The sequence below is a fragment of the Lampetra planeri genome, chromosome 22 (assembly GCF_965212315.1).
Source record: "Lampetra planeri chromosome 22, kcLamPlan1.2.h2, whole genome shotgun sequence".
In the NCBI taxonomy this organism is placed as follows: Eukaryota; Metazoa; Chordata; class Hyperoartia; order Petromyzontiformes; family Petromyzontidae; genus Lampetra; species Lampetra planeri.
This window is the reverse complement of record NC_136128.1, coordinates 7,306,557-7,333,350: the sequence shown is the minus strand read 5'-3', so window position 1 is coordinate 7,333,350 and position 26,794 is coordinate 7,306,557. Positions and strand designations below refer to the sequence as shown.

Here is a 26,794-nt window from a genome sequence, read left to right as displayed (position 1 = left end):
TGTCTTGTCACAGGTGTATCAACAATTCACTTTACCTTGCACTACGCAGATATAGATTGTTATGACTTATTTGGAGGACATAGTCGAACTTTAATAATAAGTACTCATTACTCTTTTCTCGTCGATGATTGTGGCATCAAGATTGGTCCTAATCTCCTCGGTCATGGAATTACAGCATGGGACACAGAATTTTACACGGACATGTATAAGCGTATAGCCGTAACAGACTTTTTGGAGCAAGCGCTGTTCGCGAGCACCTACTAAGTCCGGCATGGCACACAACATGGTGAATGGGTAACACAGGCTACCTATGTCGCCCCCAAATTCTGGTGTTTACATACCGCCACAAGGTACTCATTTAAGGCTGAGGTGACCTAGGGGAGGCCCAGGACCGATTCATATTCATCACTGATATTGGTTATGAGCGGGAATCAAACTCAGGTGGCTGGGTTTGGAGTGCGTTAACCCACTACACTACCGCTCTCCACATACACGAAAAAGACAGAGAATCCCCCGTATAGCCTTTTACTTTTGGAGCAACTGCTGTTAGGGAACACCTACGAAGGCCGGCACTGCATGCGAGGGGTGAGTGTCCAGCACCACGCCTGACCGCCTTTGTCTCCCCAGTGGTGATGTTTACACACCGCAGCAGGTACTCATCTGAGGCTGAGTCGACCTAGGGATGTCCCAGAACCGGTTCCTATAGCCCGTCGCTGGTGAAGGCCATGAGCGGGAATCGAACACGGGTCGCCGATTTTTTTTTGCAGCAATGCACACACACACACATACACTCGCGACACTCTGTCAGAAGCGCAGCTTGAACGATGCGAGTTCCCGTGCAAGTGCTACTCGCGCAAAGGCGAAGCTGGCAGTCGAGCAGCGGCAGAGCGCCTCGTTGTAACGCGCGCGCGACCCGCCTCGATTGGGGTGGTCAGGTCGACTTGCTGCCAAGGACCTTTTAGTTTCCCAAGGATGCGCCTGGCGGGCGCTCGGTGCCTGGGTCAAGAAGCAGGGTTGCTGCTTTATTTGCAGAGAGTATCACAGAGGCGTGCCAGCAGCCACATCCGTTCCCATCTGCGTGCTGCTTTCTGTCCATAATACAGGTTTTTTGGCTTTTTGTAGTTGGGAGGCCTGTCCTTGTACCACAGCTTTCACTCTTCCTGACCCGCTTGACCTGTTGATTCGGAATTTATATTCCCGTCGCCGCTTTTTAAATTTTTTTGGTTTCTTTATATTATTTTGGTTCGAGTGTTCGGTCTTCCAAGGACCGTGTTTTAATGGTCACGTGCACAAAGAGGAACACAGTTATGTGTATGTTATCATTTGTCCGCCACAATTGAAACCGAAAATGTTATCAGAACTTCATGAAAATAGTTATCATTCTCACATTTTTATAACATTGTGCGTAATATGATATGCATGATGTGTCGCTCGATTTACTTATGCGCAATGTCAATTTACATACAGATAACCACATTATTTTCATGTTAATGATTACTCAGTTTATCCTGTACCACTTAATTTACATACGTAGAATTTACTCTGTGCTAGCCATAGATGGTCACCACTGCGGATATAGCACGATGAGATTTGCCCGTGAGAATTCTCCAGATGGGTTATGGCATCAAAAGACGATGTGTGGTGGCACTGATGTCTTCATCCAGCAGTTGAGTGATCATGGCTGTTGATGATGAAGATTATACAAGCTACCCAAAACCAAATCATATGCCGGTATGATAAAACAAGAGGCTTATTAAGAATAGTTTCAGGGTTTTATTACTGTCATTGACAGGATAGAATCTGGATTTTTCAGCCCACTGACCCTAATGTGTACAATGCCTAACGCTATCACATGCATCACTTTGATGCTGGACTTTGCGTCAACAGTTTCAATGCATTATGGCCCAGTGTAGACAACACCTGGTATTGGACCATATCACTAAATTGTCAATTTCTTGAGCAATTCGCACAATGCTTCCTTCCGAAAGCGTCATTTACACCCGGTGACAGCCCACTGAGGCGTGATGTGCCTCTTGCAAGGGAGACCTGGGGATACAAACAAATGTAACCTACATGCATCTGCCTACTTTACACACAAACTAACACTTCCTTAATGTGCAGGTGATGAGGAATAGAGCTGCCTGATGGGGTTGCGGTTGCCTCTTGAGGCCGAGATTATTGATGAAGTGCCCACGTGATCAATGATGGAGTGCCCGCATGTCACGTCCGTTGACTTGCCTCTCCCTTCCCTTGCTACGGTGACGCAGAACGAGTCTGGCTCGGGGGCGGCCGGCCTGAGGCTGGAGGCGGAGGGTGACCCCGCGGTGCAGGAGACGGTGAGGGCTCGGCCTAGACACTTCAGCTTCCACTCGGAGTTGCGCTCAGCCAACTACTGAGGAATGAATTTAGAGAGGCGTAGTAGCGCCATGATTTTTTTGAAGACGTCGTTGCTCACCGCAGAGAACCACGGGCAGTTCACCGCCGTGCGCGAACCGCAAGCCCCGGCACACCCCAGAGGTCGCAACCGGGTACCCGATACCCGTACCCTACCCGATACCCGGCTACCCGTTCCCGGCCGGGTACGGGTAGCCGTTTGCGACTGGTGCGGCCGGGTACGGGTAGGCCGTGAGTCACTGGTGAGTAACCGTTTGTCACTCATTTCCCAACGTCTTGTCTCTTCTCACAATTCAAGTTCCTAGAATCAACCCACCCGTGCCTGCAAACATGGCTTCATCCCAGAGGTCGCAATCAGGTACCCGATACCCGTCCCGTTTGCGACCCTGGTGCGGCCGGGTACGGGTAAGGAATCAAAACCCGTTTGCGACCTCTGGCGCACCCGCCGGCGACGTTTCCCCGCGTGTACCGACGGCGCGCGTTGGCTCCCCCGCCAGGTGGTGGCCCTGTACGACTACACGGCACGGCGTTCCGACGAGCTGAGTCTGCGCCGCGGCGAGCGCGTCCTCGTGCTCTTCAAGGACAACGAGAACTGGTGGTTCGGGCAAGCGGACGGGCCCGCCGGCGCTCAGGGATACTTCCCGGCGAGCTACGTCGCCGATCAGAGTGAGCGACGGGGGGGGGGGGGGATTCATGGTCTCAATCGTCGTTTCGACTTGTGGTGACGCGCCGTGGTGGTATTCGCTCCCGAAGAGAGAGAAAGCGAGCGAATGGCTCGGAGGCGCGAGGAACCACGGAGAAGCTGGAAAAGCAGCAGCCGGGTACCAAATTTTCTCCCCCCTCAAGCTCTGCGGTCCTCTATGTATTAAGGTGTTTTCAACCAATTAATGAGCGTTTCCACGTGGAAGGAAATGGTAGCACCCAGAGAAAACCCACGAATGCGAGGGGGCAACACTTTCTGTACGTATGTATGTTGAGCTTCTTTCACACCGTACGTAGCCAACCGTGCTGATTTCATGCAGAAGGAACAAGTTGGAGTCCACATTTTGCTGTACCGCCTTCTCCTGGCGAGCCAGTGTATGGCTCCTCCTCGACTCCCACACATTTTCTTCTGCCTGAGGATGACCGCTTGTGTTGCGATCGAAATGTCGTGATATATTATTTTTCATTTTATTACATTTTTATACCTTCGCGACTTTACCGAAAGAACTAAAGAGTATGGATTCCTGCAGTCACGAAAGCTTCAAATCTAGATTGTTCCATCATTAGTTCAAGGTCTCTAGCCTCACTGCTCTTCCAAGCAGAAATAACTGACTTATGTTTCGATTTAAAGCTTTCGTGACTGCATGGATTCATCTTGGTTCTTTTGGTAAAGTCACGTAGAAGGGAAATAATAAAATAATAAAAATAAAACATAATTAAATACAATTCTCACAGAGAATTCTCACAGAGAATTGTATTTTATTATGTTTTATTTTTATTATTTTATTTTTATTATTTTATTATGTTTTATTTTTATTATTTCCCTTCTATGTGACTATAACGAAAGAACCAAGAAGAACTGACTTATGATTGTTTAACCTTGCGCTGATTGACATTAGTCCCGTGTTGCATGCACCCTACTGTGTGTGTGTGTGCATCCGTGCCCCATAACCCTTCATCAGTGCGAAAGATTTCAGCAGCTTCTGATGCAGCCAACTACGGCATATCAGTTCCCTGCCATTGTTTAATTCATATCGAATTTATAAATGTTAAAGCTGTCATTGTAATACACGACTACTCTTACCTTCAGAGCATTTATATATTCAAATCACTCTCTTCAATTTGGTGCCGCCGGGGATGTGGTGTAGAGGCTTGAGTGCTTTGCATACCAGAGGAGCTCTGCTGGATAGGGGCACCTGCATCTTTTGGGTGCTTGGTGAGAGGCGAGATAAAACACGGTTGCTTCACCAGCCCTTACCAACCAGCATAGTGAAGTATGGTGAAATGAACACACCCCCATTGGATCGAATGGCGATGTGCACAGCAAGGCCCTCTTGCATCAACAGATAGACCGCAGGTTGATGTAGCTCAATGGAGCCACCGCTGGAGCGAGATGTTAACTACCTCGCCTTGTATGCAGGGGGTCGTGGGTTCTTGATCTCAACTCTGACGCCTGTATATTTGGAGCTTGCATGTTCTTCCCGTTGGTCGCGTGGGTTTTTCTCCGGGTCCTCCGGTTTTTCCCTCCACATTTAGAAACACGCGTTTAGAGTATTTGGCTGCTATAAATTCCCACGTGCTAAGCCACTTCGTTGAGCTATAATTTGTGGCCAGGTCGCTTCTGATAAAGAGCTACATTCAGACTCTGTCTTCTCGACAGACCTGTTCTCCACCTGAGGACGGCTGCTTGCGTTGTGGCCGAAACGTCGTGAGAATTATTTTATTGTGTTTGATTTTTATTATTTTATTATTTCCATTCTACGTGACTTTACCGAAAGAACCAAGAAGATGAATCCCTGCAGTCACGAAAGCTTTAAATCGAAATTTAAGAGCTACATAGTTCAGTGGGCCTTGCCCGGTAAAATAAAAATTGTTTAGTTTAATGAATAGCGTGTAGATGTAACCAATTTTTTTGGCACGTTTTTTGTTGTTTGCGCGGAGGAATATTGTTGTTGAGCCCACAGCCCGGCTGCGTGCGTTGCCACGTGGCTTCCCGCCTTCACGACGTTCCGTTGCGTCTCTCCCTAGAGACCTACGAGGACGAGGAGAAGTTGGACACGTGGCAGGGAAACTCGGACGCGGGTCGCGACCTCTCCAGCCGCAGCTCGCACAAAGCCAACTTGGTAACACTAATAAAGGTTTATATATTTTTTGGAGGGGTTGGGGGGTTAGATTGACGAAATGTAGTTCGCACCAATATAAAACTTCTCAACCTAACAAAACACAAAGCTCTAAAATTGTTTGACTGACCGAGATAACCTCTCACTGGCACTGGGTCCAGGGTTGGGTGGTGGTAGTCGGGTGGCTACACTAAACTACAATACTTTTGATTTTACCAGGTAAGGCCCACTGAACTAAATAGCTCTTTTTTCTGAAGCGATCTGGCCGCAAATGATAATCCAATCAAGTGGCTTATTGTGTGGAAATTTATAGCAGACAAATACTCTAAACGCATGTTGAGTCTAAATGTGGAGTGAAAAACCGGGGGTCCCAGAGAAAAATCCACACCAACACAGGGAGAGAAACACGCAGACTCCACATATACAGGCGTCAGGGTCGGGATCGAACCCACGACCTCCTGTATACCAGGCGGGGTAGTTCACATCTCGCTACCGTGGCGCCCTTATATTGCAAACCAACGGGGAAAAAATATAATTTGATCTATTTATATAAAAGGGAAATTTGTGAATGTGTGTGTCTGTTCGAAATGTTTAGCATACTTCCCGACATGCAACAAACTTGGAATTTGGCATGTGAGTAGCTTCCAGACTACACAATGCAAAAAGTATAAAAATTTACTTTTGTAGTTGGGGGGAGGGGCGCAATAATGGATATATTTTGCAAGGCAAGTGAGTGGTGACGTCACATATGTGATGTCACCCGCATGCGGCAGCGTCACGCAGTGTGCCTGCTGACGTCACGCATCCCCGCCCTCCGCGGAGGCCGCGTATTAATCCAAGACAAGAATCCAAGTCTCGGGCGAAGCCGGCTAGTAAAGCGAGTTTGATATAATTCGTGGAACCGACGACCGCTGGTTGTTGAATACAGGTGAATGGGGAGGTTGCCGGGAATCTCATGTCAGGATAGGGGAAGCAGCATGTGACAACGCATTGATTAAATATCAATTGCTATACTCGCGATACACGCACCGAATCTTGCGTGCGAGAACCAACTGCAGTATTTTCGATTCATTGTGGGTTGTATGTCATGGGTTAACACAACCCCTTGCAGCCACTGGATGCGCTACGTTCATAAAATTAAAATAAACAGACTCTAGATCTAGATTGCGTGACTATAAATACGTCGCTAAGCCCGCCGCCACCACCCCGACGCAGCCTATTAGTGAGGTTTGTCACGTAAACAGAATGTGCCAAATCGTTACTACTTCAGCACACCGGTTGTGTTTGGAGAGGAGACCCTGCAGAGCGATGAGTGTTCGGCGCTTCCATCCCGACAAGTGTTCTCACCGTGTCAAAGATAATGCACCAATTCGTAACGCAAATGCGGCTTTGTGTTTTCAGAGAGTGACACACGACATTTAAAAAAATAAAAAGTAAACGCCTAATCCAGTGTGTTTCTGCCGCCAATGCCAAGATTTCACAATTATTGTGACGTCCGGGCTAAAATCGTAAGGCCTTGCTAATGAGCCTTATATTCGCTGCTTTCTGTCCGTGTGATGTGCATGTGGGAATGTGAACCAGTACACATTCGCCTGTTGATACAACGGGCAAAATCCATGGCGTGGGCAGTTTTCCCCATCACTGGTGATGGAGCTGTTCAGTCCAGTTTTGCCAAAAATGGTTCCGAAGGGAAATGTTCACCAATGCAACAACGTACAAACGACTGCACCCACACTTCACCCCTTTGGTTTATAACCATTGTTGATATCTTCTTGGTTCTTTTGGTAAAGTCACGTAGAAGGGAAATAATAAAATAATAAAAATAAAACGAAATAAAATAATTCTCACGACGTTTCGGCCACAACGCAAGCAGCCGTCCTCAGGTGAAGAACAGGTCTGTCGGAAAGACAGCGTCTGAATGAAACACAACCAGGCTTGGACCGTATATTTAAGCTGGGTTGGAGGGGGAAGAGCGCCTTGACATAATGATAGCCAGCAATATTGTTGATATGCTGAAAGTCAATGCAAAGTGGTGTCCCACTCGTACGAGCATAGGAAGGAACTCGTTATCCCATTTACATGATGGAAAATCCACATTCCTATGGTGGGGACAGGTTATGTCCATAAAACGACCACTAGCGACTCCCAAAAAGTGGTACCCATTTTATCAGTCCCCAGATGTTGACCTCGCAATCTCCACTTGCAAGCCACGCACCCTGCCCGGTTTGCTATCCGCACAGATATTATTCGTAGTATTAAAATGTCGATAACCATCATTGCAAAGCGTGAACATTGGTTCTCATTATAGTATTATTTCCTTTATCATCGCCATCGTTTTACAATATCACACTGCCGTTCATAATGATAGCCAGCAATAGGCAGCGAATACGAAACTCCGTTTCTGCCCACTGCAATCGTTTTGCGGTTAAACAGAAAGAGTGCCCTGTGGTCAAAGCACCCTTTGCCGGCAGCGAGAGGTGTTGGAAACGCCGCTCTCCTTAACGATTTATGTCACCGCACACGGGCCGGGTAATTCCACCGGTAAAGTGAATTGAAGCGTAGGTTGTTGATGTGTGAATGAGAGTGAGCCTGTGCCAACTAATGTGTGTTTTTTATTCGCCACGAACCCATTGTTCACCAAGCCTCGCTCGCAAGCAGCCTGACTAATACTGAAAAGAAATGGTTACATAGTTCGCAAAAGTTCCCGAGAACACTGTCACCTGTAGGATGTTCAACACCCACGCACTCGCACACCTCACATTTTCCACGCTTGGAAATGACACGCCACAATTCAACGACGGTGTGTTTCTCAAAACTCACCGCACTTACGGGCATTGTGCACGTGCACTGATATTCATTTAATCAAAACGGACATCCCATTTGTATATATTTTTTTTTTGGGGGGGGGGGGTAATTTGATTTCCACGCTGTACTTTATTTCTACAAAATTAATCGCAAATGGTAATTTGTTTAAAGATTTGGAGCATGGCATTGATGCGCAGTGGCCTTCTCTTGCACGTGATATTGACCAAGGCAAGGGTCTTTAATGCGGACTTATCGCTTTTGTTGCGTGCTTTGGTTGTTCCTCAGTCATTGCTGGGAGGTTATGGGTATTGAACTACAGACTCGGCACAATCTGTCGAGCATGTGAATACATTCGCCATTCAGCCTTTGTTAAACTCGATCGAGCGTACAGCACACGGCACACACGAGACAGCCTTAATTTATTGCTATATTCTTGGTTCTTTCGGTAAAGTCACGTAGAAGGTAAATAATAAAATAATATTATTTATGACTTTACCGAAAGAACCAAGAATATGAATCCCTGCAGTCACGAAAGCTTTAAATAAAAAAAATATTTATTGCTGTTATGATTTATTAAATGCAGCTTGCTCATGTGTTTGATGGGCCTATAAATGTTTAGTTATACTGCTCCCAGTGAAATTAGTGAACAATTGAAATGCATGCGATAAGCGGCTAATGACTCCGCACGGGCCTAGTGGCTTTCTCTACCATGACCACATATATACTATCAGTCACATTCATTTGAAGACTAATCAATACCAAATGCCGTTATTGCCTAACCTTTATAGGTTATGATGCAAGACATTTGTGAAAATTGATGCAGTCATCTAATTTTACAAAAAAACAAACCTCTGTAAACATTTATACAGCTCTATTGAGATAGCACAAAGCAAGTAACACATCCTAATTAACAGGGGAACCAGACAAGGAGACGTGCTTTGGCCAGTTGTTCACTGCGGCATTCGACGATGTTTTATGAAAAACGCATTGAAGAAATAAAGGCATGAACGCAAAGCGAAAAAATATGAACCGTATAGGATTTTCTATCACCATAGTCATAAGCAACCGATTCAAATTAACCACGGGACAGGTTCGAAGCACGTCATTAAACGAGGTTGCAAATTCGGGGCTCAAGATAAAATGAGCAACTTCAACAACAACAAAGTCACGTGCAACAGGTTCTCTAAATAATTAAACTCAACTGGTGGGAGGGGCGCGACCGGCAAACGCATCGGAGAGCATTGAAGGTGGGGAGCTTAAATTTCGATTTAAAGCTTTCGTGACTGCAGGGATTCATCTTCTTGGTTCTTTCGGTAAAGTCACGTAGAAGGGAAGTAATAAAATAATTAAAATAAATATTATATAATATTATTTTATTATATCATGTAATTTTTTTATTTTATTTTATTATATTATTTTATTATGTTTTATTTTTATTATTTTATTACTTCCCTTCTACGTGACTTTACCGAAAGAACCAAGAAGGTGGGGAGCTTGACGGTGGGGAGCGTCCGCCGTGGAGATGGAGTGATGAGACCAACTTGCGTGCGGACGTGCATCACCATGAGGGGATGACAACAGCCTGGTGGTACCCTCATCCAGCAGTAGATAGATTCAAGATTTGAAGCTTTCGCTACTGCGAGGATTAACGACTCTTAGGTGTTTTCGCTAAAGTCACGTAGGTAAAAAGCAAATAAATAAGAAAACAATTTATCTAAAAAATAATTGAAATAAAATATTTTATTTAGAAAAATAATAGATTTTTATTTATTTCGATTATTTGTTCTATTATTATTATTTATTATTATTATTATTTATTTTTTTACCTACGTGACTTTATTAGATATATATATTTCGATTTAAAGCTTTCGTGACTGCAGGGATTCATCTTCTTGGTTCTTTCGGTAAAGTCACGTAGAAGGGAAATAATAAAATAATGATACAACATAATCAAATAATTCTCACGACGTTTCGGCCACAACGCAAGCAGCCGTCCTCAGGTGAAGAACAGGTCTGTCGGAAAGACAGCGTCTGAATGATGTTTTATTTTTATTATTTTATTATTTCCCTTCTACGTGACTTTACCGAAAGAACCAAGAAGATAGATATATATATTTTTTTATGGTGATAAACAGGCTTTCGCGACCAATAGTATCCATCATAGAGGTTCTTTTGTGTTAGATCGTGTAAATATGAATGTGTTGTGGGTTTACTCTCCAACACACCAGTGTGCTGAACTAGTAACGAATTGTCTCGTTTACGTGACAAACCTTACTAATTGGCTGTGTCGGGTGGTGGCGGGTTCAACAACACATTTATATTTACGCGATCTAACCCAAAAAACCTCTGTCGTGGATTATGATAAACTCATCTTCTTGGTTCTTTCGGTAAAGTCACGTAGAAGGGAAATAATAACAAATTTCCTATTATATTATTATTATTTTGTATTATTTTATTATTTCCCTTCTACGTGACTTTACCGAAAGAACCAAGAAGATGAATCCCTGCAGTCACGAAAGCTTTAAATCCAAATATGACAAACTCATTATTCTTCACTCATGCCCAGTTTATTTTAAAGCACACCTGAGGTTAAGCCACCAAATTCTGCGTGCAACCTACCCGAGGTCAAACATATGGCAAGGACCACGTTTATAAATCGAAAATTGAATGAAACACACTCGAGTGCTTTGCAGGTTTATTTCGGGGCCTTGTGGGGTGAACGAGCGCGAAGGAGAAAACAAAAAACGATGACAATCTCAGCAGTGGGAGTTGCTTCCCCATAACGTCCCATTGTGTGTGACGTTATTGGGAGGCGCACAAAAGACCTTCAACCAAGACCTCTCACACACACCACACCCCCCCCCCCCCGATTTTCTTGAGCGTGTGAATAGAACCTCTCTAACTTCAGCATTTTTATTTTATTAATTATTCTCAATGGAAGTAAATGGTGGGGGGGGGGGGCGCATGAAGACACTTGCGCTTTCGTGCAGTGCAACACTTTTGTATTTGCTATTTCTCGATTATGAACGTGGCAGTTCAAGATTATGGGTTTGGGCATAATTCTAGATTTGAAGTTTTCGTGACTGCAAGGATCCATACTCTTTGGTTTTTTCGGTAAAGTCACGTAGGTGAAAACAAAATAACAAAATAAAATAAAAAGAAAAAATTTAGTTGTTTTATTTTATTTATGAATAAAATAAAAATAAAACTATTAGTTTTAATTTTCGATTTAAAGCTTTCGTGACTGCAGGGATTCATCTTCTTGGTTCTTTCGGTAAAGTTACGTGGAAAGGAAATAATAAAAGAATAAAATAAAACATGATAAAATATGTTTATGAAGGGAAATAATAAAATTAAAACAATAAAACATGATAAAATATTATGTTTTATTTTTATTAATTTATTATTTCCCTTCTACGTGACTTTACCGAAAAAACCAAAGGGTTTGGGCAAAGCTGTATCGTCTCAATGTCTCATAACATGGCCATAACATGTGTTTAGATAGAACCCATCCTGAACCACTAGACCAGAGACATTGACCACTGGTCACCTTCAGTTACTTCGACAACGCCAGAAAGGTTTTCAGCAATTCAATGAGCCGCATATCTTCGATTTTATCTCAAAAATAATCATTACTCTGGGTTTTGAAACTTTTATATTTTTTTCTTGACTTAAAGCTTTCGTGACTGCAGGAATTCATATTCTTTGGGTCTTTCGGTAAAGCCATGTAGATGGAAATTTTTTTTTAAATAATTATTTTATTTTTCTATCTACGTGGCTTTACTGAAAGACCCAAAGAATATATTTTATCTGTATTGCAGTTTTGTTTAATATATTATTTTTACTACAGTGGATGTTTATTTTTTTTATTACAAATTGTTCAAACATTGTTTTGGAAGTAGCGATTTAGATTTTAGTTTTCACGGTGTGTTATACATAATCACGCTACCCTGTCTCCAGAATATCAGGGGAGTTACGGAATAGAGGTATCCTTAACCCAAAATAAAGGTATCCTCACCACAAACCTCCAAATATGAATACGTATACCAATCTGTCTATGTTCCGCAATCTCTTCATAACCTAACCGCTTGTCCGTGAGCTTCACCACTGCTTTGCTTTCCTTAATTTGGCTCCGCGTGCCGTGCGTGGGACAATACTTTACGATCGCCCGCCTCCCGTGCCGTTCCAGACGGGCGACGTTGCCGGCCGCTCTGAGGCCGAGACGGAAGCCGGCAAGGCGGACAAACCGTGAGTCGTCGAACGCCACTCTTCCATACTCCTCCCGATACGTTCCATTCATTGGCTACCACATTCTGATAAGCTCCTCCCCCCCTCTCCTCCCCCCTTAACTTGTATTTAAGATTTCGATTTAAAGCTTTCGTGACTGCAGGGATTCATCTTCTTGGTTCTTTCGGTAAAGTCACGTAGAAGGGAAGTAATAAAATAATAAAAATAAAACATAATAAAATAAAATAATTCTCACGACGTTTCGGCTACAACGCAAGCAGCCTTCACCTGAAGACGGCTGCTTGCGTTGTAGCCGAAACGTCGTGAGAATTATTTTATTTTATTATGTTTTATTTTTATTATTTTATTACTTCCCTTCTACGTGACTTTACCAAAAGAACCAAGAAGTTGTATTTAAGAGCTTGCATCTTGAATCCCTGCCTCTCTTGATGCAGCAAATCTGGCTGTGACGGTCCCACCTGATGACGGAGACTTGTGTTGCCTCCGAAACGTCGTGATTTTATTGTTTTGTTTTTATTAATTTAATTTTTTTACCTACGTGACTTTACCGAAAGAACTAAGAGTATGAATCCTTGCAGTCACGAAAGCTTCAAATCTAGAGCCACTCTCCTGCCCACCGTGTTGGGATGGCCCTGCGCGTGCGTGCGTCCGTGTGTGCACTACGCAGGGTTAATGAATGCACGAGCGGGTGAATAATTTGCGCCGTGAAAGTGGTCTCGCTGTCGAGATCAATAATCGGCCGTGACGCTGACAAGCTCGGCCATCGCGGGGCCCATTCACGGCGGCGGCTCACTCAGAGCACAAAGCGCACTTTGGTTGGGGGTCAAGGTGTCGGGCCCGGAGGTCGTCGGCACCCGACAAAGACGGCGATTGTGTTTTTTTGAAGGAGCAGCTATTTGTGGCGGCAAACTTTTTTTTCGAGGAGCCTCGCAAGGCTCTGGATTGATTAGAAACCCCTATGCGTCATGTGAGTGGAAACGAAAGCTTTAGCCGCGGACGTTTTCATCAGTTAATATTCGACGTTTTTAAGTTCAGGAGGATTTTGTTGTTGTTCAACAGGTGTTTTTGAAGGGGTTGTGTGTGCCTGTGCTGTGTTAAGAGATGCATTATATCTTAGGGTGCACTGCCCATTGTGTGTGCCATTGGTAGGTGGCTCGTTTTAGACTCGTTACAGGTGGTGTCTTGCTAACCAACCCTGCTCTTTAAATTGAACAACCACTTTTGCACTATTTGCTGCACATGTGGATACGATTGGATACGATACCCTTCCATTCAGCAGTGTTACACAACAATACTAGAAGACTGGCTGAGGTTTGGCACAGGTAGTTTGTTTGCACAAGTGAATTTAGTTTTTTATAATCTTTCCACTTTGAGCACAAAGTGAAACTTGTATGCCAGTTCATAACAGTCGTTTTTTTTTATTGCCCAGCTTATCACTTCCGCCTTGATTCATTGCGTTGTTGTTGTTGTTGCAATTACTGGTCACCCAGCCAATCGCACAGTCTCTTTGGCGTGCGTGTGATAGCGGATTCCCATATCACGTCGATGCGCACAGCTTGTGAGAGCCTGGCGGTATTGACTGGCAGTAGCCATGAAGAATGATTTGTCAATGACTCCCACCCCCCCCGCCTCCCCCACTCCAGGAAAGCTAAGCTGAGACGGAAGAAGACAGTGGACAAGTCGGATTCTCATTGTCCGGCCGTGCCCCCCAAAGGTCCAGAGGTGATCACAAGAGCCGGTCACTCTCTGGTGGCCGAGGACACCAACCTCGAAGCAGCGGTGAAGAAACCGCGCAGGAAGAAAGTCGCAAAGGAGAGCATGGACACAGGAGGCAAAACCAACAGCGCATTTGATCCCGAGTAAAATGCCGTGTCATTTCGTAGCCCTGCTCCCACGCTAACTACGCTATGTCTGTATACGCTACGCGTAGACGTAACGCACACGCGTTCGCACGCACACTTTCTGATTATGTATTCATCTGTTGGGCGACAAGTCCATTTCACAGTTTCAGCGAATAATATCCCAGAGTAAAGTCACGTAGAAGGGAAATAATAAAATAATATGAATACAAATATTAATATAAGAACCAAGAATATGAATCCCTGCAGTCACGAAAGCCTTAAATCAAGATTTAATATCCCAGAGGTGGAGAGTGGGTGACAGTGCGATTAGCGCACTGCGCTACGAACGTTGTCATCCGAGTTCGGTCCCCTGCATTGGCTAACGTGAGTGGCGAATGATGTCTTGTGCTGGTCATTGGGGGTCCTCCGTGAACCAACCTGCGCTGACCAAGCTTGGTGAAGCATGATAATTGGTTTTTTACCCTTCTATCTGGCAACAAAACTGACACCTTTTTACAAGGACTCATGTTTGCATAGACCGCAATACCTGCAGTCATAATACAAACAAAGACATAACTCTGATAATGTGCACTGTCCTTGAAGTTGATTGGTCCACACCCAAGACAGCTTTCCTTAGAGCCTAGTCTCACATGGGTTGGACCAGATGACGCCAAAAGGCGCACAACTCAAAGACAATGCACCATCAGAGTATGAGAGCTCGGGGCAAGCATCTACACTATGGGAACCTCATTTGCCAGTAAAAATATATATTTTTTTACTGGCAAATGAGGTTCCTTTGGTGAAGCATATTCAAACAACACGCCGTGACCGTCGGGTGTGGGCTACGGCTGACAAGTCCAGTAGCAGAGACGCAGTTGGATGGGAGTTTGCTCAATTGTAGTTTGCACTTGCGCGGGCTGGCTCGTAGAGCGTGGAGAGTGTTGGCCTGTGACTGACTTTGTTACTGCGATGAGTGGAGAAGCTCCCTTTGTGGGTGACCGATGTTAGTTGGGAGGTTAAGGGTGAGGGAGACGCTTGCGCCGAGTGGATTTTCAACGAGACCATCGACTGTTAACTTAGTTACGATTTGTATTGTCTCGTTTAACCTGGACACCGTTTGTTAAATGTCCTCACAAGCTAATTCATATCACTTTTTTGTTACATTTTAAGTACCCTATGTAAGGGGCCATCCATGAATGACGTCACGCACCTAGGGGGGGGGGGGGTCAGACATTTGTGACGATGTGTGACGACGGGGGGGGGGGTGAGAAATGTGACGTCACATCAAAATGCGCAACTTTAAATAAATAATAAACAACACGTTCTACTTAATTAAATAGACTTTTTAATAAATGTTTTCTCCTACAACATCAGAGTGCAGTGCCACATTAAATACGCACTACAATGACAATAGTTTAAAGCGATTTGAAGCATGTTTTTTAGGGGGGGGGCAGAGCTTTGTGACGTCATATTTGAGGGGGGGGATCTGACTTGTTATGACGTCATGTGACGAGGGGGGCGGGGGGTCAAAAATCGTCCAAAATCGCGTGACGTCATTTATGGACGGCCCCTAAAGTATGAGATTGAGTCTGAATAATGATAACCAGCAAACTTGCGCAAAATTAACGCCGTACAGTTAATGTACCGTCTGTGTGAACTCTTTTATAGCCGACATCGGGTCTGTATCTTTTATACACTTTTGTATTTTAATTCACAGTACGCCTCAAAATGTTATTTATATAAAAAAAACAATAATGTGAGCGATACTTTTAAAAGATATAACAGCACTTTGCTTATTGTTACACCGTGGGAACTAATTTATGCTTTGGATTGTTGATTTAAATTTTTTCTAAAATCAGTATTAATAATTTTTGCAGTGAAGCTGATTCCAAAGCCATTTTATATTTTATTTTATTGTATTGTGCTCAGTAACTTGTGTCAATTATGTTATTATTAATAACCCACTTGTTGTTGCTGAGATCCATGATTAAACCTGGATCTCGAGTGTCATGAGTTGATTAGCTCAAAGCCTGGTCACTTAAAGAAAAGAAACCTAAAATATAACATTTTAGTTTTTTTAGTTTTACTAAAATCCAGCGCTTAGACTTAAACACGTGCATATACGTATAGTTTTGACCACCATGCGATGACCGTTTTTTTCTGTATCCAGGATTTTGTGGGAAGGTACGTCCACAAGTGTGCCTTAAAAAGAGTAATTGAAAGGGGGCACAGTCGTAGTTCCGAAAGCACCTCCTGTGGGCTGATCTTGAGCGCATGGTGTGGCAAGGGGGGCATGCCCTGCTCTGCGAATGGACACATGCTGACAAGCACAATTTGAATGAAGTTGGGAGCAGAAATTAAATAACACAGTTATAATAATAGGGGTTTCCCTTTTTTTTTACAAAACTGAAACCTTTTTACAAGGAATCATGTCTGCATTCACCACAATACTTGTGGTCAAAATGCAAACAAAAAACATACGCTGATAATATATGCATTGCCCTTGAAACTGATTGGTCCACACCAGAGACGGCTTTCTTTTGAGCCTTGTCTCAATTGGTGCTAGGACCAGAGGACGCCAAAAGGCGTACAGCTCAAAGACAACGCACTATCAAAGTAATGAGGGCGCGGGGTAAGCATCTACATCAATAGACCTCCTTTGCCAGTACCAAAATTTAGGGGTTTTCCCTATTTTTATTGAGTTTTACTAATATCCAGTGGGAAAAAAGGGGGGCAAAACCCTATTATATTTTGGTATTGGCAAAGGAGGTCTAATGATGTAACACGGTTATGTATGTTAATGCACGTGTTTCTCTATGTTAGTCTCCACGTGTTGACATGAGATGCAACTCCTCACTCACACTTCAGACGTGGTATTGAGACTCCACTGCGTTAGACCTTGTTTGTGTCGACTATTAAACTATGATTATACAGTGCCAAATACAGTGTCATTGAAAATATCAGGGTAATTCAGGGGTGGGGATTTTGTCAAATCCGTTTTCTGAACAAACCTCTAATTTCCAAATGTAGCCTCTTTACAGCTTGGAATTTTATTTCAGTGGTCAACTGTTCAATTTGTATTGAAACAACTACTGTAGTGTATAATGTCTTTAATGAAATGCAAATAGAAGCATTTGGTCTGTAGTGGTGGTAAGAGCAGTCCTGTGCTGGGCAGTAAACCATAAACTTTTTTTTTATTTTACCAGGTAAGGCCCACTTAGTTATATTGTTCTTTTTCAAAAACCACCTGGCCATAAATGATAGCTCAACGAAGTGGCTCATGCGGAAATTTATATCAGCCAAATACTCTAAAACGCGTGTTTCTAAATGTGAAGGGGAAAACTGGAGGACCTGGAGAAAAATCCACGCGACCACGGGGAGAGAGACACGCAAACTCCAAATTTAGAGGCGTCGGGATAAAACCCACGACCTGATTACCAGGCGAGGTAGTTGTCTCGCTGTGACACTGCATGGTGTGCTGGGTTGTGCCCTGTAAAACCCCTTTGTATAGGAAACATGGCAATATCCACCCCACGTAATGTCGAGGACACTCAAGAGTTATTTCAGAAATGAGGTGTTAAAATGCAATAAGTGGCGTTTGTATTGCGCCGACAAAACTGTCAATGGTAAATACCAGCCAGAAAACTAAAGCAGTAAATGTAATATTTGTATCACAGATCAAGGCTATTGTAGCAATGTGACTATATGCTTTGACTTAAACCTGAATAAACACATCTAAAGTACACGTGCGTGTAGAGCTCCATCTAATTGTGTTATGGTCTCCATTTGTTTCCTGTCGACAAACGGTATTTGTATTGTGTTTATATACCGAGTAAGCATCGGGCAAGGATTACACTGGTCACACTTTTTCTGGCATAAGGTATTCCAACGGTTTTAATGTCATTTTGGGGTGCTGATTCCAAATCTGGCATCAGTTTTTGTCTATCACATCAGGTTTATGAGATATCTATTATTGCATTTTCAATAAAAACTGCAGAAGAAAAATATTAAAACAGGACCCTGCGGGGTGGGCTGGTAGGAATAATACTAATACAGGTACAGGGATATCGACCGCACACACGCACACGCGCATAAACGTACACACGCACACACACCGCACGCACACACACATACATGCACGCACGCACACGTAATGAAGTTGTGTTGCTACGCTTCCAGTTCGCCGTGAATAACGATCCGAAGCCCAATAGCGCCCATTCATCACGCCGCTCGAGTGGGCCGGACACGCACACACGCACGCACACACACGCACACAGTCACACATATACACACACGCACGCACACACAGACACGCACACACGCGCATACACACGCACACACACGCACGCACGCAAACACACACGCACACGCACGCACACACGCGCAGGGGGAGCGGGCGGCCATCTTGTCGGACGGACGGACAAACGGACGCGGACGGACGGACAAACGGTCGGACGATATAATCTATTGGTGGTCTGGTCCACTTCGTTCCTACCAGTATAATCTATTGGTGGTCTGGTCCACTTCGTTCCTACCAGTATAATCTATTGGTGGTCTGGTCCACTTCGTTCCTACCAGTATAATCTATTGGTGGTCTGGTCCACTTCGTTCCTACCAGTATAATCTATTGGTGGTCTGGTCCACTTCGTTCCTACCAGTATAAATGTGGATATCTACATAAAATGATATTATAAACACACTATCCTAAAATTACAGCACCATATTTTAACACTAAAGCAGTCACTGACTCGCAACAACTTGCAATCATAAGTGACAGTTAATTTCGGGTAAAATAAATGAAAATGGGGTATGGCGATAGCATAAAAATGAGATGTGATAGAGCAAATCTGAGATCAGATTTGGAATCGGCGCCCTGAAATTAGTCTAAAACAGCTGCAAAAGTCCAGGCCAGAAAATGTTTTTTGTTGTTGTTGACCAGTGTTATTTCAGCCTGTTTAATAAGAGGACGACACTCGTTCCTGCTTCACGATGGGCGCGGTGGTGAGTAGAGTCCCACTGCGCTTTAACCAAGTCCCCGTGGGACCGAGTACTTAGCAGACCTACGTTAAGTGTTCCACGCGGACCACTTCGTTGAGATCCTTGGGTCTTCCTCGCTGATTAAACATTCATGCGATCACGCGACTGGTTGCCTTACAAAGACCACAATAAAAAAAACCATAAGGACAGCCAAACGCGTGCTCCTATTGTCGTGCGGAGAAACAGGTGGCCTCGGGGCGATTTTTTTTCTCCACCCCCTTGTGTCCCACCACCCCTCCTCCAAACCAAATTTTAATTCGATTCGGCTTTGGCAGGTGCCAGTCTGTGGACCTGACAAGACACCCCACAGACGGGGTGAGAAAGCCAGAGAGATAAATAATACAGCATCGATTCGTGCACAAACGAAGCCACCACTCACCCCGCCGCCACCCGTAACACCCCGAGCCTCCTGCTGCTGCTGCTGCCTCTCCGCCCATCGCGCCGTCCCCAGATTGGGTTCATCAGCGGGCTGATGGGGCCTCCCCCTGGCCCGAGGATAAGACAATGCGCCGGCCGAGACAGATGGCAAACAGGACCCGTGGCAGATGCCTGCCATCTCGCGCCGAGGTGGATGCCTCATTACTCCGCAGCTCCTCCTCCTGCTCCCCGCCTTTTCTGCTTTCCTTTCAGCTCTTGGGTGTACGACGGCTTTGCAATGAAACTCATTATATTCGGCACATGTTTTTTTTTGAAGTGGTTCCTCAATGGGGGGGGGGGGGTGTTACACAGCTCCCCGAGTAATTAATCTTAAACCCTTGAATTTTAAAAAGCTTTTTTTTGACAATCCACATACTCGGAACCATTACCGAGTGTAGTTCCTTCCACGGATCTTAATCCACATCAGACATCAGGGATGAGAAGAATAAAATGGGAACACATCTTGAATGAACACAAAAGCGACTGTTTTTAAAACACACTTTATTAAGACAACTGAGCCACATCCACCACTTTGTTTTCACTTGTAAAATGTAGGTTAGCATTGTTTTGCAAATGACACTGAAAATGGTTGACTTAAAACAGGTGTTTATCAGACTTTAAAAATGTCCTTCCAATCTGAAACTAGAAAATATGCATTTAGAGTCTGACATACTCTCGAAAAAAATTGTGTCACAAACAGCAGCGTCCTTGGCAGTGTGTTTTGTGAACAAAACATGGTCCCTTCAAAGCACATTCACTTATCAATTACAAAATTAACAAAATCCTATTTGGCAGTGCGTTACATTCAGGAAAAAAGCACGCTGGCAGTTTGAACACACAAAACAACTACTGGCAATCAAACCAACAATATTAACTTGCAAACAAATTAAGTGTTTTTTTTAAGGAACCAAACTTGTATTCCTTCTCAGCTGCTGCTTAAAGTAACTATGGTAGAGAGTGCAGTACCCAATGGCAACTGTTTCTAAGCACGTGAGAATCTGTGAAGGAAACGTGACATCGGTCGGGTTGACAAACGACGGTAATAATTATTTTAAAATAAAAAGTTTACATCTCCGTCCTTGCTGGACCTACCGGCGGCTAATACACCACCAGTTCTGTTGTTAAAAAACAGACATGACTTCATCATGGCAGTTTCCCGGTACATTTAGCAAGTTACAAAAAAAACACAAGGAAATCCAAATGGCAGATATCAATAGTTATGGCTGACGAGTCTGCGTAAAGACCGTCTTATATCGGTCAATTAAATTTCCTCCTATTTTTATTCGCTAAGTTACGAGCTCTACGGATAGTGTTGTGTTTGAAAAAGAACAGCATTGAAGTTCAGCATTTATGAAAATTATGAGGATCACTGTCGCACGCGTTTGGCAATGGAGACTGCCTCAACAGCCGAACATATTTAGGGTCAGTGGGTGACCGTACACTCGGAATCTGTAGTAGCTTTCACTTTTAATTCACAACACTTAGTGCTATCATGCTGTAGCGTCTACATTTGTACAGCGAAACAGAGGAAAAAAGGTGCAAACGTAACGCTTAAAAAAAACACCACGCACAATATACAAAACTATCAACAATCAAAAGGTCACAACACACATCTAAAATAACTAATCACACCCCCTAACCTTATAGTTCATCACCAGTAAGGGTGCAACACACTCCAAACTTTATCAACTACATTCTATCGTCGTACAGTGCACGCAGTGCCGTGCGGTTTCCCTTCATTTTGCCTTTCGGGTGTGCTCGCCATTCCCAGCGGCTGTGTTCGGTCTCCAGGTTTGGCAATTTGCCTCCCCCCCAGGTCAGTGCTCAATGCCCACTCCGGCTTGTCATAACGTGTCTCCCTCCCTGCACGCACCCACCCCCACGTTTAAAGCCCACAATGACAGCACCTCAAGTCAACGCGAGTCGTTTGCGCCACAAAGGCTTTTGTTTACAGAGCCGTGATAGCATTGGGCGCACGCTTTCGAGGCGGGTTACGCGACTGAAAGCTAAAAGAACGATCCATTAACTGCTTCTTGGGACGCGTTCAGGTGTCACCGTCGAGGGGAGGTTGCGGGAGGGGGCGGATTCTAAAGCATGGGGTCCAAATGCAGCACACGCGCGCGTAAACTATGAAGTGCTGGTTTCTTTACGCATCTGTTGACGAGCAGCCGCTTGTACATTCGCAATAGCAAATGTAGAGCTGCTCGGGTAAGTTTACGCACGGGAACGTTTCAATCATTGCCCCCCCCCCCCAATCCTTGCTCGAGTCCCAAGCCAAAGCGTTGACAGTGCAACACGACGACCAAGTGCTTGCGCACAGCTGTTTTAGAAAGCCTCGAATTTCACGAGTGCATGTTTATCTTCTTGGTTCTTTCGGTAAAGTCACGTAGAAGGGAAATAATAAAACATAATAAAATAATTCTCACGACGTTTCGGCCACAACGCAAGCAGCCGTCCTCAGGTGAAGAACAGGTCTGTCGGGAAGACAGCGTCTGAATGAAACACCCCAGACGCTGTCTTCCCGACAGACCTGTTCACCTGAGGACGGCTGCTTGCGTTGTGGCCGAAACGTCGTGAGAATTATTTTATTGTTTTATTTTTATTATTTTATTATTTCCCTTCTACGTGACTTTACCGAAAGAACCAAGAAGACGAATCCCTGCAGTCACGAAAGCTTTAAATCGAAAGAGTGCATGTTTCTTTATGCTATTAACAAAAAAACAATTGTCTGCAGCACTATTTTTTACTTTGGTTCAAGACTCTTGACAACACGTTCTCGCCACTGGATGGGGACAAACATTTACGACAACGACAAAGAAATATCTTGCCTTTGTGTTAACTTAAGGAGTGTAAAACATTACTCATTAACAAAAACAAAAATGAATGACCTTTAAAAGGAACATACATTGAATAATTACATTGTACACAAGGAACAAGTATAATACAATAACTACATTAAATACCACACTGGTCTGGACACTCTTCAGCAAATTACTTTTTTTTACTCTTTCGTAAAAGCAGCACATCAGTATTTTGTACAAAATTAGTTCCTCAATTACTGGCTTTTAGCCAAATAACATTTAAATTGATATGAAAAGTTAATTTACCATACCTTTACAAGCAACATCTGTATACTGTCAAAATTGGAATGAGTACCATCACATTCTGTATAAATGGATACAAAAAGATAACCCTGCCAAGTGTTGAACACTTATAAAAACTCCAAAGTTTGAATTGATTTCAAGTCAAATACACGAGAAACGCAGGCATTTCTCAATGAAGAAAATCGTTTCTTCAAAATAGTCAGTCTGTTGTAGCAAACATCGGTCGTGTTTTTTATATACAAGACCGTCTGCTATGCAGCCTACCCAGCTTGTAATGGAATGCAATGACTGCAGTGCTGACATTCACTTTGTGAATTAAACCTCTCAACCATCTGCATCATAAGCAGAGATGAATCCAGGTGAATTTTACAGGAGCAGAAAAAAACCAACACCAGACGGGCATCGCTGCCCAACTTGTGAGTTGGGGGGGGGAGCCTTAAGGGTGACGATTATGTCTCGTAAACCGATACAAATCAACAGCAAGACTCACCTCTGGCCAAAATGTGGAAATGTCCACTCTTGCCCCAAACACTGTGTCGTAAGAATTCCCGCTCCAATGGATACAACACTGCACCGATTTCATTATTAGGCATAAAATACTGCTACTAATTGCTGGAATAAGTGCAAGTTAACAATATTAATAATTACATTTAAAACAATGGGTAGATGGACGCCACTCATGGGAGCCCTAGCCCAGACCACCTATTACATCTCCCATTGTGCGCTCGCCTCTCTGGAGCTACAAACCCCCCCAGGGGATGTGTGACCATGTCCTCATCACGGTGAACGTTTTTCAGCACTGGAACTACATTCAAGGTGGCCCAATAGCAGAAGCAATGGACAACACAAATATACACACGCACACATCAAATGTATGCGTTCTCACTGCCTATAAAAACATATTTTTTGTTGTTGTAACAGGTGTCCGTTATACAGACTTTCATTGAATTGAGCAGTTTGTAATTACGCCTGTGATTACTTCAAAAATTAATGTTTAATGTCTTGGGAAGCCACTGGCGATCAACTTTCACCAGCAGCGCAACTTGGAAATACAGGGGTGAGCTAAATTCGCCCAAACAAATATATGCCTTCTGCATGTTGACAATAAATAACACAATTTTCTAAAGTAAATGCCACTAGATTTTAAGGCGGTCATTGTAAAAATATTGATATGTAACAAACCTCGGCGATTTTGTGAGTGTTATGGTTGAGTATATTTAGAGTTAAATCTGTACCCTAAAATTTCCTAGACTTCAGTTCAATGAACGCTCCCTTAAATTGTCAAAAAAGTAGTAAAAAGTACATTTAACTAAGTGTAATATATTAATAGATACTGTATATTAAATATGCTTACTTCTGCATAAAGTTATGCTTGCCTCACTAACCCAGAATGTGTCAAAATGCCCCCAAGCAGTCTATTTTTTTTTAAAAAGCCAGCCTGGTAAAAAAGTATTTCTTGGCTTTCCTGACCGTACCGACAAGTGCATAAACAAAAAAAAGAGCTTACAAAAACCACATCCACCGACTCTTGCATCCAACAATGTATAAAACTTGCTTTCAAGCTAGAACCTTACATCACTCGCATAAGCGCCCAATGACCACCAATCACACAGCGACCCATGTCCGGGTCGTCAGCAGAGGGCGGCCTTTTTTAAATCAATTTCACCATGGGGTGAAGAAAAGGGAAAACAAGCGATAGATTTGCTTGAAAATCGAACGGGACAATCGAGCGGCGCCCTTCGAGCTTGCAAGCGACCGAGGCTCCGCGGGTCTAACTGGCAGGCCAAGCGGCGTCTGTGCGAGTGGCTTCGGTGGTGGGGTGGGGGGAGTGCTCACGAGGCTACAGGTAAAGGCTGCGAGGAACCAGGCTGCTCATGTACTTGCGGGCTTGCTCCGTCACTGCCGCATGCTCCTCCGCCGTCTTGCCCAACGGCGTCATCTCCCAAGACGCCGCGGAAACCGGCTTCACGAGGGGGGCGAGGGGGTCACGTGGGTCGACAGGAGGGTGGCAGGTGGAGGGGGAAAAGGGGGGAGGCGGAGAGGAAGAAGCCAAAGGGGGAGAGAGCGGCAGAGCGGCACCGAAGGAGGATGGGATGTGAGTTGGGGAGATGACGGCAGAAGCAGATAAAATGGCCAGGAGCGACAAGAGTGGAAGTCGTGCAAGGGGCAGAGGAATGACCGAGTGGGAGCAGACAGGATTTTGGTCAAATACGTAGGATTTGGGTAGAATGTTATAGTCGGGTGAAACAGGGGAGCGGAAAAAAAAACACAAGGAATTGTTAATCATGAGCACACCGAGAACCAACACCAAGAGTGAAGAACACATTTTTTTTTTTAAAGGCAGCAAAAGTAGTGCAAAGCAGAACAAAGTAAATAAAACTCTCAAATTACCCGGAAAGTCTCCGCTTCTGAAAATAAGCAATTCAAAAGGTTGTATGCAAGAGGAAACCATTCCTTTCCACACCCCAGTACAAATCAATTAAATATTTTCATTTTACAGAGGTGAGGGTACGATGCATACACATCGCAGGCAGATCGGTGCAGGGGTTTTAGTAACTTTTTTTTTTTTACAGATTCTGTTAGCAAGAGGCAAACATGAGCACAAAGGACAAAAAAAAATGGGAGAGGGATTTAAAATTAAGCGGAAGCCGTGCCCTCATGGCACAACATTTTTTTTTTGGCCCCTGAATGCCCTCGGTCTGAGTTGAGGTGTCATGTCCTTACAGGAATGCTTGCAACCACACGAGTGTCAATGAGTGTACATTCATGTCTACGCCAGCATGAGAATGTGGCAGGCAGGCAGCGGATACGCATGGAAGCACCTGGAAAAGCCCTGCTTTCTCAGTCTCACGCTTAAAGCAAATACAGGTGACGCAACGGGCACCAGTTCGACCGTGTCTGACGGACGCGATTTTCTTTTGTGTGGCTAAACGCGTTGTCCCGTGTTCACCGTCCGCGCTTGCCTTTGTGCGAGAGTGTGTGTGAATGCACGGGGGCAAGAATGAGCAGAGGCGAATCTGCCCTGGTGGTCTAAGCTCTGTTCTGTTAAGAGCTTGAGCGATTGGGGCGAGGTGTTTCACTGAGATATGACCTCGGCAGGCAGGGTCCACGCATGATCCGACATGCAGAGCGTAGGAAAGTGCTGAGGGAGTTAAGAGCACAACGTTACTTCCCAAAACAAATACAATTAAAACAAAGTCAATGTATGCTTGCCTTTAAGACTCCGTTAGCAATTACAATGTAAATTTAGAATGCGTAAACGCGATCGGCGATTGTTATGAATAATTAAAATGTTCCCGATTTTACAAAAAAGCAGAAAAAGTTTAGCAGACACTTGTGCAAATGTTTAGCTTTGTTATCACAAAGTGGCAGGCAGCGTAAATTGTGATGTAAGCGTATGCGATTAAATCCACTCTGCTCGGCACTCGGGTATCACATGCGGGTTTTGGGGAAATTGTGCGGTTAATTCCATGGACTTCAATTTGCAACGGCATTCTGCCTCCAGTTTAAAGTAACCACGGACGGGATACAATCTTTTCGTATGCCACTCGTCTTACCTGGACGCTGACAGCGTTGGCCTTTCATAGACATGCACCAAAAGCTTAGCCAACGTCCATGGGAAAGCATAAGTCAATGTGTAAAGGCTACTTTAGTTTTAGGTGGAAGCACAGATATATAAAGGAGATTTATTTTGTTACTTATACCCTCCATGACAACACTAATAATTTATTTTGCATTGTGTTACATAGTCTTATATAGTTTTGCATCAAGTATGTGTGGTTAATGCAGACTTGATGCCTTGGTGTTTGAACATCTAAACACCTCCTGTTTTTTTGCGTAGAAAGGGTAAAACCTATTCTTATTTTTCGTCAAACTAGGACTCATCTAACGTAGATGGTATGTGCCTCTAAGCACCTGGCAGTACACAAGCAAGCCTGATGCTGCTAATGAGGCACTGCATGTCAAAACCAGTCCAGTTTTCTTGTGTTGAACCAATGAACCAAACCCACACCCACAAGGCTGTGCAGCGAATGGGATGTAAAAAAACAAAACTTATTTTTTACATGGAGGGACAAGATAGGTGAAGGAGGCATAGTTACCTGCTTATTTAATGTGCTAGAGGCTC

General features: G+C 44.1%; 2 protein-coding genes across 13 annotated transcripts in view; one reads left to right on the top strand and one right to left on the bottom strand.

The window, feature by feature from the left end:
* Positions 1-14,858, top strand: part of AHI1 (Abelson helper integration site 1) — a 73,285-nt gene extending 58,427 nt beyond the window's left edge. For 3 of the 8 annotated variants that reach the window (XM_078604308.1, XM_078604310.1, XM_078604309.1), the window contains exons 25-29: positions 2,268-2,336; positions 2,892-3,060; positions 5,125-5,234; positions 12,211-12,269; positions 13,913-14,858. In XM_078604308.1, coding sequence (XP_078460434.1) covers positions 2,268-2,336; positions 2,892-3,060; positions 5,125-5,234; positions 12,211-12,269; positions 13,913-14,132 — 627 coding nt within the window. In that variant the 3' untranslated portion in view covers positions 14,133-14,858. Of the gene's footprint in view, positions 1-2,267; positions 2,337-2,891; positions 3,061-5,124; positions 5,235-9,496; positions 9,607-12,210; positions 12,270-13,912 lie in introns of those variants that run through there. The other 5 variants (XM_078604311.1, XM_078604313.1, XR_013586601.1 and 2 more) reach the window with 5 other exon arrangements.
* Positions 14,859-22,105: 7,247 nt separating this feature from the next.
* The window catches only part of MYB (MYB proto-oncogene, transcription factor), a 30,376-nt gene continuing 25,687 nt past the window's right edge, over positions 22,106-26,794 (bottom strand). For 4 of the 5 annotated variants that reach the window (XM_078604303.1, XM_078604305.1, XM_078604306.1 and 1 more), the window contains one exon: positions 22,106-24,631. In XM_078604303.1, the coding sequence (XP_078460429.1) occupies positions 24,509-24,631 (123 nt within the window). In that variant the 3' untranslated portion in view covers positions 22,106-24,508. Of the gene's footprint in view, positions 24,632-24,827; positions 25,811-26,794 lie in introns of those variants that run through there. The other variant, XM_078604304.1, reaches the window with a different exon arrangement.